General features: G+C 38.4%; 1 protein-coding gene across 1 annotated transcript in view; it reads left to right on the top strand.

Annotated features, from left to right (window-relative positions):
- The window catches only part of ephb6 (eph receptor B6), a gene marked incomplete at its 5' end in the record, with an annotated part of 49,742 nt that overhangs the window by 7,391 nt on the left and 26,748 nt on the right, over nucleotides 1-15,603 (top strand). Inside the window, 2 exons of the mRNA XM_079240644.1 lie at nucleotides 4,572-4,636; nucleotides 10,120-10,392. Of these exons, the coding sequence (XP_079096770.1) occupies nucleotides 4,572-4,636; nucleotides 10,120-10,392 (338 nt within the window). The remainder of the gene's footprint in view (nucleotides 1-4,571; nucleotides 4,637-10,119; nucleotides 10,393-15,603) is intronic.

The following is a 15,603-nucleotide window of genomic DNA, read 5'->3' as shown; positions in this document are numbered from 1 at the left end:
AATCATTTTCAGCAGTTGATGGACTTGTTTAGATTTGGGGACTTGCATCACACCATTTCTGACTTTTTAATGGTGCATTCACATCAAAATATTCTGCAAGACTCGGTCTGATTGGGGACCCGGCTCAGTTGTAGGGGGTGTATCCGTGTGGACCGGGATCCAGTTCACGCTGCACTTTGGTGAAAATGAGCCAAACCATTTGTATGATATATCCCCATTCTCACCAAAGGTGGGGCTGCTACTTGTGTTTAGCAAAAGCGAGGACAAGACTTGATTGTTCTTGTACTGACAAACACCTGTGATATCTTTTCTTCTGAACATCTAGCTATTGGTGCGTTTACTTCGTTACGGCTCCATGTTTGACCATGAGCCATTTCTAGAGATTCACGTGTGTTTGTTATAGTTTGTCTATAATGCCCTGCGTTTACCCACAATGCAATACTATGTCAAATGCAGGAAGTAACTTTTGTGTGACTTTATAGTCCACTTCCTGTATTTGGTCTACTTGAAATGGACCAAGACCTGGGTTTGTAGGCACACAGAGTCCGCTCCTTTGATCAGAATTTGTTTGTTACATTTGCGTTTTCCCAAACGAAGCTGACTTTCCGAGCAAACAGACCAGGATTTGAATCAAAAAGTCTGATGTGAATGTGCCCAAAATTTACACATTTTAATCTTGATGTATACTTCTTTCTCAAATCCCAGCTTTGCCCTTTGCCTCCCTGATGACCAAGAGGATGGCCAGATTGTACTTTGATTTAAATAAAATAACTTCTGACAAACCTTCAACAGCTAATCTAACCAGTCTTTACAGAAAGACTTGTGATGAAGATGCAGCCAACTTTTATGAAATTCTGTGCTTGTTGCTGCCTGTTCATGACTTACTGCAGACATCACTCTGTCATCTTACCTGGCTTAAATGCTGTTTTTGCAGCTGCGCTTTTTAACTCATCTAAATCACCACAGAGGTTTTGATAACGCCCTCTGACATGTGCATGCTCATTTGTGAAATCATGTGAATTCCTCTTCTTTCTGAATCCTCCGGCCTCCTCCTCTGTCTTGGCATATCACTCTCACTGTGGTTGTTTATAATGAAGGTTTAGTATAGGCCTTGTCCTTGACTGACTGACTGTGGGTGGGAGCATCTGGAGCATATAAAGAAGGGGTGGGGATGGGCAGATGAGTGGACAAAAGATAAAACACACTGACTGCTGCTTAAAATGCTTACAGGCACTGTGGGAAGTTTTTTTTTTTTTTTTTTTTTTTTTTGAGAGAGCGTTTGTGTGCATGCAGGCGTGAATCTCTTTGACTTTGTATTCTTTATTTACTTTGATGTAACTCACACTCGAGCCGGCTTTAGTCTTCGTCAATATTAACACTGAAATTCTTTGCAGACTGTCAGGGGGAACTCTACGAGGTGTGCTGCAAAGTAGCATACTTCTGATTTCAAGAGGTAGGACATGAGCGACAGCCCTACATTTAGCGCTGGAGAGTGTTGAAGCATTCCCAGTCACACAGAGCAGAAGAGTGTTGGACACTGAGTAAAGGCTGGTGAGAGCAGAAGATAGAGGGCCATTCAGCTGAAGTGAACACTCCAGTCACAAACTAACGCAGGTCACCTCTGCAACAAAAGAAAAGTGCATTTACACCCACATCATGGACAGAAAGAGATGGGGAAATCAGTGATGGATACACTTTCAGATGTGCATTCATATCATCATTTCATAACCGTGCTCTCTTTGCCCATTGTCTTCCATTTTGCTTGTTTTGGATATCAAAGCGTTTTCAAACAAACAGCGGATCCTGCATCAATAATGGAACATCACTGCATCTCCTTATTTTACGTACAGGGATGCCATATCCTGCTGTCACTCTTTAGATAAATAATACACACATGCAAAGATGGGGCAGATGAGAGGGACAGGAGGGGACCAGATGGAGGTAGAAAAGGAACGGTGGTAGGAAAGTGGGTAAAAAATAATAGTGGAGCAAGAAGCAGTGAGAGGCTGCCATGCATTAACGCAGCACTCAGGTTCAGATTGCAGACTCAGTACTTCTGCAAACAGTCACAAACCTTGAGTGTTTCGACTCTCAGATGGACCTCTAACGGAGATGTCGCAGATGGAGGCTGTCTGAGAGTTAAATAAAGGGACTTTTACTGCCAAGTGGACCTGCCACTAAATGTCCATCTCTTTTGTCCGTGGTCATCTTTCATACACACAGGAGCCATGATTCCTCCGCTCAGGCTAATCCTTAAAAGGTGTGTGGCACTCAGCGCTCATTTTAGGATGTCGTGGTGAATTATTCAGCTTGCTTAGGTCACACGATGAGACATGCATGAAGCTCTTCAAGCGCTCCTGCATGTAATCCCCATGTACAAGTTTGTAACAGAAAAAGAGCAGCAGTGACGTGAAGACCTCAGTTCTCATGATAAGAAACGAAATTGTAGGAGGATAAATATTAATGACAAAATTGTTTGCTGAGCATTTTTAATGCATGACTTTGCCCTGAAGATGAGGGCTAAATGAATCTGGAATGACACTTTGGCCATTTATGTGAATCATATCTGATATAAATAGGATAATAAGGTCACAGTACATGATATGGTAATGCTTGACATGTTTGTGAGGTATCATATCTTGTTTGTTTCAAAAACAAAGACTCAACCAATGAAGACTTGCACACACACATACAGCTTATGTTGCATCCTCAACCAAAATACACAAAAGATGTGTCACTTGAGGAACATGATTTGTTGGATTTCGTATCGTCTCTTCAGCTGATTTTAGTTTCGCCACTTCTGCAGTTCCTTTCACCAAGTTTACACACACACTGCATGCTAAACTATTTGTTCTGATGCCTGTGGCCGCATAAACTTAAGCCGTCACAATCCATTTGTATTCCACTCTTGATACAATTCATATCACCCCAAATCCTGGAGGACTTCCATGGAAAATGTGTGACTTTAGTGGGACTGACATTAAGACAGGCGTGTGGGTAAAAATCGACAGACAGACTGGGGAATGAAGACTTGGAAGACAGATTTGTGGGGTCTCCATCTGTGAGTATAATCCTAAATAAAATCTGTTCAGAGAACAATCGGCGAACAGAGAGGTGGAGGCGATTTACGGCAGAAGCCACAAATGATATCATGTCCTTGTTGTTTGTTTGAGATATTAAGACAGGCATTGGGATATGGTCCATGTCTCAGTGTTTGACTGGCAGAAAATGAGATAAATAATAATATATCCATCTCTGCAGGCCACTGTTGTAGTGGGCCAGAATATATTTTTAAATCCCTGCATGTACTCTGATTATGGACATTATATTCTGTTGCTCTTTGTCTAGTTGCCAAACAGAGAACAAGAGAGCTTCTTTTTCTCTTGCTAGTGACTGTGTGATATGAAATGGAAACAAAAGCACAAAAATGTGACGACATTCACAAGGATTATTCATTTGTAAAGAGATGATGATGAATCCAGCCTCCCACAGTGCCTTGCTTGTGCACGTGTGTCCACATCGCTGTAGATGATTCATTCTCGGTGTGCTTTTCTTCATTAACTCCATCTGTGCAAGCATCCAAACCTGAAGTCTAATGCATTTGCCACCTCTGTGTGCACGACAAACTTTGGCCTGTGTTCAGTCGCTGTGCAGACTGTGCCAGATTGAAAGAACAGCAGCCACCACAGTTTTTGAATACTAATGGAAAATTCAAGGTTTTCAGTTTTGTGTGGGAAGCTGCCATGTGTCAGCATGCGGCACTCAGCATTAAAGTCACTTGGTGCGTGTGCGTGAGTTCTTTGCCAGCGTGCTTTTTGAAGCACTTCAACCAAAAAGAAAAATTATGGGAAAATATACTTCTACCTAACAGAGATATGTGTCATCGTCCTCATTCCAGATCAGAGGAAAAGTGAAAATATCTGTTTAGCCCCAAAGCAACAGTGGAACACTGAGCTTATAAAACAGAGAAGTCTGAGGCCTAACCAGAAGAAGCATCAACTCATTAAGTTATAACATAACGTGACAGCGGCTGTTATGGCCTTTTTAAGTTGGGAAATTTGACCTTTAATCACGTTGCCCCATCGGGTCAATCCATTTAATTTTTCAATCCCCGGAACATTGTGCCAAAACGTATCATCACCCAGCATCGGTTATCAGGTTTGACAGACGCACACAGCTGGAGCTTGCCCTGATATTTTTGCACAGGGAGGGGGGGGGTAATCAAAGTAAAATGTGAACAAAATCTGTCCTATTTTAACTGAAAGTAGACCAACGTCTAACTTCTGGAAACATCTTAGAACAAAAAAAGAATCTGACTGCTCAAGCTCCCTCAAAAGGAATAACTCCCAAAATGCAGTGACTGTAGATCCATGGTTTAACTCTTCCTGAGAAACACACAGTTTGTTGTTGTTAGCTCTTCAGAGAATATTTCATCATTTCAGGTTGTGTGTAAAAGTTTCTCAGGTTTTGTTTCTCTTTTTTTTTTATGCAGCAACTGAAAGCATCAAACTGAAAGCAAGGCGTTCTGGGTTTTTTTTCTTACTCTGCCTTTCTGCTCCTTCATCTTCCAGTGATGCTGCTGGACACAACAGAGACTACCTCAGAGCTGGGCTGGACCACCTATCCAGACACTGGGGTAAGTGGGGAGCGGACTTCTCAATGTGCTTTCCAGCTGTAGGAGCATTAAAGCAACCATGTTGGGAAGCAGTCAAATGTGCTGCACACATGTAACACATGGCTGTGTTTTAACTAGAGGGTTATAATCACATTGTTCAGTGAGCTTTTTGGGGCAGGAGGATTGAACACAATGGCACGTTATAAATGACACATTTTCTACTGAAGTGATTTTATGAGGTAGCTGTTAAAAAGTTTTGGTTTGGGTGATTAAATTCTGAATGAGTCACTTTGTCTATTAAAAGAAGTGAAGAAGAAAAACTCACACAAAAGCCTCTCATCCTGACATCAGAAAGAGAAACGCTAACAACATCTATCCATAGTGTAAAACATAGAAGTTTTACTAAACAGGGCACTCTTTTTCCATTGTTTTCAAAATTGTAACCTTACATGAAAGTGTCATGCATGCTACAATTTGTACAATTACCTTTACTTTTCAGGGCCCCAATAATGTTACAGACCTGTTTGTGTTCTGTGCAAACTGTGATACACTTCAGGTTCTCTGTAAACAGGCGCTGAAAAAGGTTTCCACCTCAGTTTTTCAAGCATTTTCTGTTTTTTAAGTGTCTCATTTACAGACCAGGATCTTATCTTACGCTACATTACAAATGCATATTTTCTGTTCGTACAAGACAGCCAGAATATAAAAGAGAAATTACACAGTATACAGAAATGACCAGCATTAGCATTCATCTGGCAATTGTAGACTTTTCTAAAATAAACAACAAAATTAAGAGGGATAAGCTTTATCCTTCAACATAGCATCAGATGAGTCATTACGATTAAATAAAGCCATTTCCGTGCTACAGAATGTATTACATGAGGTTATCTAATATGACAATAAAAAATTTCAGTACTTGTTGGTTCCATGTACAAATGTAGTGACGTTTTAAGATTTCTACACTCAGCTCTATGGATACGATGATCAGACTGATTAAAAAATTATTGAACTACATTTCACCTTTGGACAAAAAATAGAAACAAAGTTTTTTCAATTTTACTTGCTAGCCCATTTTCCACGATTATGTTGATCATATTCATTTTAATATAAAGCATTCTTTGGCCATGGCGCAGCTATTTTTACCATCCCAATCTCATATCTGCAATGGGTGGCAGTGCACATCAGAGTATGTCTAAAAGGGCAACCTCCGCCAAAACAAAAAGACATATGTACATATATATATGTGTATATATATATATATATATATATATATATATATATATATATATATATATATATATATATATATATATATATATATATATATATATATATATATATACATACATACAAATCTATATCTAAATGGCATTGCTGTAATGCCATATATATATAAAAAAAGATTTTATTTATTTATTTATTTTTCAAATCAATTCAGTTCAACTCAATTCATTTATATAGCTTCAAATCACGGCAATCCCAGCTCAAGACGCTTTACAGACAGAGAGAAAAAAAAAAACATAATGAAAGCCAATTCATAATAGCCTATATAAGGAAACCAACAGTTGGAGGGTCCTTTTAAGGAGAGCTGTAGATTGAAATTAGACCTTATGTGATATGTGAACAGTTTTACCTCCATAACTTAAATTCCCCTCACAGCTTTTCTGAGGTATGTGTATATATGATTAAGTTGCTCAGATCAAACCAAAAGCCCCCAAACTTGAGCTCCAAAATATTTAACATGGAAGTTACACCTGGAATGAGACAAAAATGTGAATGTGTTTGTGGGTGTGTGTGTGTGGCTGTGCATGGTGGTTACTACTTACTATGTGTGTCCTTGCGTGACTATTCAAGGGTCAACTCCTGGGTCAGTAAAATTCATTCATCTGTGAGTGATTATGGTTCACTTCTAATATGGCTCATAATTGCACACATACATCGTCTTAATTGTTCTCACTCTTGAGGAAATCAGTCAAGCTGCATTTGAGAAACTGTGGAACTGCTTCCAGTGTTAAACAAGACTTTGCGAATATCATCAGACGTCTGATTTATGGACTCAGAACATGAAATTTACAAATAACTCACAAAATAAATTAATCACCAGCCCCTTCACTCTGCACAGAAGTCCTTGGATCTGGCAGGCGTGCACATTCACATTAGCCTTTTATCTCACCCAACACAACACTATACCTTCTGTCATCATCACCAGTCTGGCCTTCAGCACCGGGCCATAATTGTGCACTAGGTTTCATTAAACAGGGCCTTGTGTGCATTAAAGACTTGTGAACCATGATGGCAGCTGCTAATAGGAGGCATCCATTTGTGTGTGTATGTGCGTGCGTGTGTAAACGAGTATGTGTGTGCATGACCAAGCATTTGCATGCATTATTTTTATCCTTTATGGTCTCTGGATGACAAGTGCTTCTGAGATGGAGATATGGTTATTTGACCCGGGGCATCAAGTTGAGAGAAGTAGAAAGACAGACCATAAGAGAGAGAGAGACAAAATGAAGGATGATGTGTGTGTGTGTGTGTGTGTGTGTGTGTGTTTGTGTGTGTGTGTGTGTGAGCTCTTTTTTATATTAACCATTTCTTCCATTTTCTTTCCACATCCATTTTTTTCATTTGCTTTAGGGTCTATGGGCATCCTTTGCTGTCTTCTGCTGCCTCTCCTTGCAATCTGACAGGCTTTCCTGTCTTTTAACGTACAGCTCTGTCTCTGTTTATGTCTTTCCATCTGAAAATCTTCTTCCCTTTGTCCTTCTCACACCTACTGGGTCTCTGCTCCTTACTGTTGTCCTCTCTTCCTTCAAGAAAGCCACCAATCTGCTTATTTCCAGATAAACAGCAGAAACTCCTCATTTATTTATCTGTTTATTTCTTACTGCCTTTAGTCTGCTTCCCTTTGTTTGTTTCCTTGTATTGTGTGATCATGAGCCTTGGGAATATGGACATGCACATCTTCTTGCAGTAACTTCTTCTACAGTATGTATTTGTGTGCCGTGTCAGAGGCCCTGCCCCTCCCCATCCTCTGTCACTGGAGAGCTTGCGTGGCTCTCCGGCATTTCGGTTTAAATTAAATCACAAAGATGAGTCCTCCCGATCTTTTTTTAAAATTTTTTTTATCTCCTTTTCCAACAATTCCTCCTCCCCTCCTCCCCAATGTGGCCCATTTTTTTTTCTTTCGTCTGTCCTTCACGAGAGAGGAAAAAAAACAAGATGAAAGAAAAATAGGGAAGGGGCTGGAGGGGTGATGGAGCATGCGTGAGGTGGGGTAGGGGGGGTTGAGGTCATGGAAACAAATGAATGTTGTGTTTCTGCACACAATGCTGCACACAAATTCCTTGTTGGCTGCATGATTTACCTCAAAGTCATAGCTAAGGCTTTCTCAACAACCACCTCACCGTAAACGCAATCATTCCACCTTTCCACCTTTCCATCTACATCCCTTCATCCTGCCATGTGCTCTCTGTTGTCCAGTCCATCCAGTTTCCCTCATTCCCTTGTCTGAAGGAGTGAATCGCAGCCTGGAGCATGGAAAACTGTCTTTTCACTCCATTAGACTAATAGTGCCTCAGACTCTTTTAATTTACTAGCTTATTTTATCATAAGCACAACTGCACCAAACACAAAATCTTTCTCTGAAGCGTGATGATATGACGATTTTGTTCATACTGGCTGTCAGAAACATGGAGAAAGAGACCTCAGCATGTTAAGAAAGTAACATTTACAAACACCGAATAACACACTCTTAATGCATCCTGATGGGGTCTCAGGAGGTTTTGTCCTATTTCCTTTGTTGTAACAAGAATAATGATGATGAGGCCTAATGCATAATTCCTCTGTATTACAACAGAAAAGGTCCTGCTTGTCACTCAAGGCTAAAAGGGCTTAAAGCAAAGCCTTTTCATCTCTGGAGGCACCGTATTGTATAATTGGTGTAACTAAAACCTGCACCTACATTTACATTTAGTCTCATCTGACAGTCTGCCTCGAAGTGTGGCTACTCAGCTTTTTCCATGTATGGCTCGTATCTTTTACTCAAATCCGAGTGTTCGGGTTTCCTGATGATACAAAAAAATCTGTTAATTTTATGACACAGCAGCTGCCACAAGTCAGACACACAACTGTCTACCAGCTGTCACATGGGAACAACGGTGTGCATGTAAATGGTAAAGCACTTCAAGGAATCATCTATTGTCCTTATGATGTAGTGTTGATCAACTATACTTTATTAGTTAGAATACAGTGAATAGCATCTTTAAACTTCTAGTTTTCCCTAAACAGTCTGCTGAGTTTAGAGCTAATCTGACATCTAGCGACTTCCATGCTAATTTAAAGGACGTGTACAGTATTTAGCACAAAGCTTGCTGGAATACCTTTGAGAAATTTACCATAAAAGTCTCTTTTCAGAAGTGATACACTTAAAGAAGAACTGGTCCCCAAGACAAACATAAACTTTATCCTCTGTAAAATTGTCCAGTGAAACTTAGATAGTTTTTAACACTTAGAGGAAGTTTAAGTTTTGTCATATTAGTTCACATGAAGAACACCTAACTGTGTTTAAATTAGCTTCGTAATACACCTCTAAGCCGTCAAGAACAAAACCATGCATTCAGTTCATTAACCAAAAATAAAGAACAAAACAAATGGTTCATAGTGTGAGATCATAAGCATGGCAAAGGCAAAGCCTTTCACCACATGAAAGATCAGTTTGTGTTTGATGCTGGGACAAAAACTTTTACGTGCAGCCATGCTGAAATAGTTCTGTGATCATACTGGACATAATCATCAGAAAATGTTATGTGAGCATTTGTAGCTTAAAGCACTGCTGTGTCTTTGTGAAGCTTTCTCTGCTGTTTAAATGTCATCTGTCAGGGCTTTTAGCACCACAAGCAAAATGTATCCACCTGATTTTATTCAAGCAGAAGCAGGAATTGTTGACAAACCTGAACAGAAAAAGGCAAAACTATCTCAAGGCTGTCCCAACGGCCGGGGACATGCAGAAATTAATTAGGCTATCTCTTGGTCATTACAGTTTTATCTGCTATGCTTGATGCGTTTTCTACGCTCTAAATGAAAGGCTGAAGTGGTGTAATTACTAGTTTTGTAATCATGATTATTTAATTAGAGAGTGGAAAATGTACGCAGAATGAGGACACAAACACCACCTACATCAGCAATGAAAGTAAAAAACAAAAGCTTTTCACTCAGAGCAATCAGTACTCAAGCCTGTTAGACATCAAAGCATAACAGGTGCTTTTGAATACTTACCTTTATGTACCTTTAAGTACATTTATGTAAAGCATGGGCATCCTGGCAACAAACAACGTATGATCAAAGTACTGTTAAAAACTCTTATTATTCTCAGAATATATTAACTTTTTAATATCTGTAAAGAGTTTACTCAGGCTGAGTTTAGAGTTCCTGGCTCAAGAAGCTTGGAAATGTTCCTTTTGAATTTACACAATGCAAGTTCATTATACTGTCTCTGTCTCTTTCAGTGGGATGAGGTCAGCATCCTAGATGACCGGGGGAAGCTTATGCGGACCTTTGAGGTCTGTAATATCAACCAAAACCCCCGTCAGCAGGACAACTGGTTGGCAACACCTTTCCTGTTCCGCCACTCAGCTCCACGAGTGTTTGTGACGTTGCGTTTCTCAGTACGTGACTGTGCCAGCCTGCGTACGCCATCACCCAGCTGTCGAGAAACGCTAACCCTGTACTACAAACAGGCCGACTCCCAGAGAGAGCTGATGAGGACCTGGGTAGCTGAGGTAAGGGTCAGCAAAGAATGATTACCTTGTAGATGTAATTAGGAAAGGTATCCTGATGTATTATGATTACTAATTTAATAGAGAATGTACCATATATTGTAATATTCACAGTTGCTGAGTTTTAAGTTTTAAGTTCTGATCTATGTTACAATTTGCTCCATCATAAACAGAACTCCCAAAGATCTACTAATAAGTGTCAGAATGTAACATTCTTTTAGTGTTTTTTTTCAGCAAGTTAACTTGTACTTGCTTTGCCTTAAAATTAAATTTGTGAGAAGTATAATGTTTTGCAGGATTTTCCAGAACTTTTTAGTGAAATTCACAGCATTTACAGTGTGGGATTCAAGGATTCAAGGAACTTTATTGTCATATCAGCTCACATTCACATGTCAGAGATACGAAATTGGAACTGAGGTCTCGGGAGTGGCTAAGAGAAGGAAGTACGAATATATACTAAAAACTCTATAAAAGTATCAATAGAAATAGAAGATAAATAAGTAGAAATATAAGCTAGATAAAAAAATACAACTATATGCTAAACACAAATAAAAATATACACTGAATACAAATGTAGGCAAAGAAGATAAGGAGATTTCCACACATTTTTGCACACCCCTTACTAAAGTCCAAGTAAGGACCTGTATTTTATCCTGTCTCTTGTCTGAGCTCTCTATTCAGTGAAAACTCAGTCTAGTGTTGTCTCTTGCCCTTTCAACTTCTCTCTTTTCTTTCCTTCACTTCCACTGATAATGTCTTGTATTGCTTTGCTGAATCAGCCATGGTGGTGAGAATAATGTGGAGGCTTCTCCTGTTAGAGTTGTTGTTCAGTTTTGCTCTGCTGCGGAAATGGACAGAAATCAGTAACTTTATGATGCAACTGAAGTGTCCACAGCCTGTTCACAAGGCACAAGAAAGAGTTTTATTATTAAAACTGGGTTTTTGAAACATAAGAAAATGTGTTAGCCAGTATAAAACCATAAAAACCCTAAGCTCTCAGATCTTACATATACAACGATGTAGAAACGGATAGAGTGCCTTTTTTCACACAGTCCACAGCATTGTGGTGTTTTTAGTGAATAATTCAGTGACCCCGAATGTGCATTTTTATGGACAAAGAACTGATAGTCCAGCTAAATGTGCAGGTCAAGCTTCATCAAGAGCTTGAGTCAACTGTACATGTAACCAAATGTTTTTTCTTTGTAACCAATTCTTTACTTCTTTGTCCTCTCCGTTATGAAATCTGTTAGCAGTGGTCCCCTTATAGCTCAAGCTGACTTTCAGCTTATCAGCATTTGACCTACATATCTCTGTGTAAGATATATAGATCTGAAGCTGCAAAGATAAGCACTGCTAGTGTTTTGAAGGACTGCCTGCAAGCCCATCTGGATGATTTGTTTACCAAAAATCCTTCATGCTTGATTGGATTGATGCATTTATTCATTTGCTGTAACTTGGCCACTCAGCACATTGGACATGACTCAGCTGTTTCTTGCCTTCATCTTACTGAGGCCTCATTCACCAACGGTTTTTACAACAAATTTGTTCTCAGTGAAGATTGTGGCATTAATGAAAATCTTTGTATCTTGGATTTGCTCTTAGATATGAACAAACCTGATGAGGATTCAGATGTACTCTAATGGACATTTTAGTGCTGACATGTTTGCACAAAGTCAGTGTTTGTGTTTTTTTCTGTTGTTTAGTTCACTAAAATGATAAAGTTACATTAATGTTTCTGTCAGACCTTAAAATAAATGTTGGTAATTTACTAAGCATTTTGTGATTTAAAATAAAAAAGAAGAAATTGCAGATTGTGTTCATATATTATAAAACCATAGAGGCAATTTAAACAGTTTTTTAATAATACTTTTTATTTTTATTAATTCATTTAGCCTTCTGTTTGTTATTTTTCCTCAACTCTGTCTCTGAGATGTCTGCACATGGTGCTTCAGTCTCATCACCTGTTGTCAGCATTTTCAGGTGTTGACCTATGCAAAGTGGGGACAACTTGCCAGTCCTTCTGATTTAAAGACAGATCGGAATTCAATTTAGATCAATCTAAAAGGCAAGATGTGAACAATTTAGCAGTATACAAACACAATTGTGAATCATAAAAACTCTTAAGTACAACTTAAAAATAAATGCAGGAGGATTTGTAAGAAGGATTTTGGTGACTGAGGTCTTTAGAGAGAACCACTGCAATTAAGCTGTCATTAATCCCCCAAAAAAAAGGTTTCCTCACACTGAATTTTTTTTTTTTTTAATTTTTATTTTTTTTTATAAAAAAATGTATCAGAAATCATAGTTGTGGGATGTCCTTTGTTGTGTTTCTGTACAGGTGTAGCAGTATGTAGAGAATCACATGGTAATGGTGGGATTACATTCTTTTCTATGTGGTATATCTCTGTCTCCTCTTTGTTTTCTATTTTTCCTTTACCTTTCTGTTCTCTTTCCATCCTCTTTCTATCCCCTCCAGTCAGGTCCAGCAGTACAATGTAAATGCTGTAAAACAAAAATGTATTCAAAATAATCAAACGAATAACATTAAATTTAGATTATCAAGGGGATCTTCATCACTACAAAGCTCCTCTTGTCAAAGCAAATTTGCTCAGCACAACACAGGAGGCAGACCAGCATTCTGTCTGCTTTAATGCTGGACAAGACAAGTTTGGGGGGGGGAAAAAAAAAAGAAAAATCATGGCAAAATAAAGATAAAATGAAAATATATGTTTAAGAGTATCTAAGAGAACAACTAGATGTAGCTTACTGACTTCTTTGAATCTGCAAAATGACTGATTTTTGTGAGAAACGCAAGAAGACATTATCAGAGGAGGAGAAGAAAAAAAAGAAAGCGAGAGAAAGCCACAGATAAAACAAGAATCATCATCAGACTGACTTTTATTAACTGGAGAGAGCTCAGAGTATAAGTAGAATGCAAAATGAATGTCAAATTAGTGAGTGTTTGGTTTGGAGCACCTTGATGACACAATCTGCCAGAATTCAGAAACAGTTTTTAAAGGAATAAGTAAATACTATATGATAATAATGTTGACTTTTAATCATAGTGTTGGGGTTTAGGTGTTAAACCATGAAAACAGGGAAAACAGTCAGTGGTCCTGAAGGGTGAAGCATAACCCACAAATGACAGAATCTCCACATATACTTTTCATATCTTTGATTTTCTTTTACTTGTAAATCATTGTTCTGATTTTTTACAAAAACGCTTGTTTATTGTCATACTACAGCATATGCATTGTGACTAAATAAAATGCATAACAGGAACGCATAATCAACATCTAAAGAAAACAAACCCCATTCACATACTCTGACTTGATTGTTTAGTTTAACCAGGTGATTTAGGTAATCCCTAGCAGCTTGAGGTCTTAGGCTGCCCTTGCGTGTTCACTTCATGAAGCATGGAGTGAACACGCAAGGGCAGTAAGACCTCAGAAAGAAAGAGATGTTAATTTTTCCCAAAATAATCACAAAAGTAACAAACACTGTCACAATACATGAACCTCTTTCACCTTATTGAAAAGGCTTTCGCACTACACACATAGGAAATAAGCCAAAGGGCATTTTTGGATGTATTCCCAGAAAATGTAAAATTCCACCACCTTTCTTGTAGAAAACAATAACACAAAGTGGCTGACCACTGCATCCACTGCATGAGCCCATGATTTTCTGGACACCGATTACACTGATGTACACGTCAGAGCTTGGCTAATGCAGTGTTTCCCCCTTAGCAACTTTGGCACTATACTTAGCAAGCAATTTCAAATCTAGAGACTTTTTCTGGTGTTATTGGAGACTGGCGTGAAAGCATGTATCATTCGGTCTTCTTTCTTCTCACACAGCAGCAGTTTTAGCTCCTAGCTGCAGTCAGATATTAATGCATATTAAAAAAGATTGTAGACAAATACTGTATGTTATGTTTTAGTCTCTTATATAAAGAACAGTCAGAGAAGTTAATTGAGATACTTAAAATGACTTTAGTTTTCTATTTCTTTTTTTAACTGTTTTGAATTGAAATGCAATTAAATGCATTTTTCTAGACATTTCTAGGGCTTGAGTTTATAGTATTAATGATTGTGTTGATTATTTGATTCAGTTGTCCACTAAAATCCATTTAAATGACAAGATGTTGCTTCTTGGGGCAACTATTGTTATGCAATTGAAATAGGATTAACAAAAATTGAACAGTTTCAGTTTAATAAGAAAACCTTTTTTAATTGGGTCTCAGCCCTACAAATATATATTTTCTAGTATTTAGTTGAGTGAACTATCTGTTCAAAGTAATAGCCACACTTATACAATAGAAATCAAGCATATTAATTTTAACACAGTTATTTAAGCATTTTTTATTAGTTTTGACACACATTTGAACCATAAAGAAAAATTAAAAGCAAAACAAAAGACGAAATGTGTTTATTTTACTTAACTTTGACTTAAAGAACAAGAAGTTAACAAGAATGTTATGAGTAACCATGGAGACTGAATATTGTTCACAATGTCTGCAAACTGTACAGCCATCTAAATCTAACACTTCCCCAAAACTTTCCACTTTCTCAGCCAAAAATTTGTGTTTGGGGAGTCACAGCATATCAGTGAAAGGATGGCTGCTGTTTGCTACAAGCAATTATTCATTTCTGACTTTTAACATCTTCTGAGACTGAACTAGCCAAAGCTGGATTCCCCCTACTCATTCTTGGCTGCTCTGAAGGCACAGCCTGCATTGCATTGATCACCAAGTCACAATCACACACTTGCATGACCTTTGTGTACTGCATTTACAAACAAGCAGTCCTTTCTCAGCGCTAGCACAGTGATAATATCTTCATATAGAGACTTTCTGAATCTCAGCCTGCGGCAGAATCACCTTGACTATACTTAAGCAGACATGACATGAATAGAGCTGCATGCTTGAACTGTGGTGACATTCAAAGCGTCCCTAAAACATATAAATGTTTTTCAGAACTTTTCTCTTTGGGAAATATCACAGTGCTAAAAAAGGGCAACTTTTTATGAGTTCAGGTCATACTTATTTTAGATGTGTAGCTATCTGATTGACCAGAGCCTTACAGGTTGACAGCAAAAGAGGCCACTTCGACCTGAATGCATGCTATTGAATGAGGGGGAAAAGGTTGAGGCTAAAAACATCTAATCTTATATTGCATTTTTGTTCAAGCAGAATATTTCATCGTGGAGGCAGAA

This window comes from Telmatherina bonti (genome assembly GCF_933228915.1).
Source record: "Telmatherina bonti genome assembly, chromosome: 5".
Lineage (NCBI taxonomy): Eukaryota > Metazoa > Chordata > Actinopteri > Atheriniformes > Telmatherinidae > Telmatherina > Telmatherina bonti.
The sequence above is the reverse complement of the archived record's forward strand: the minus strand, read 5'-3'. Positions and strand labels throughout refer to the sequence as shown.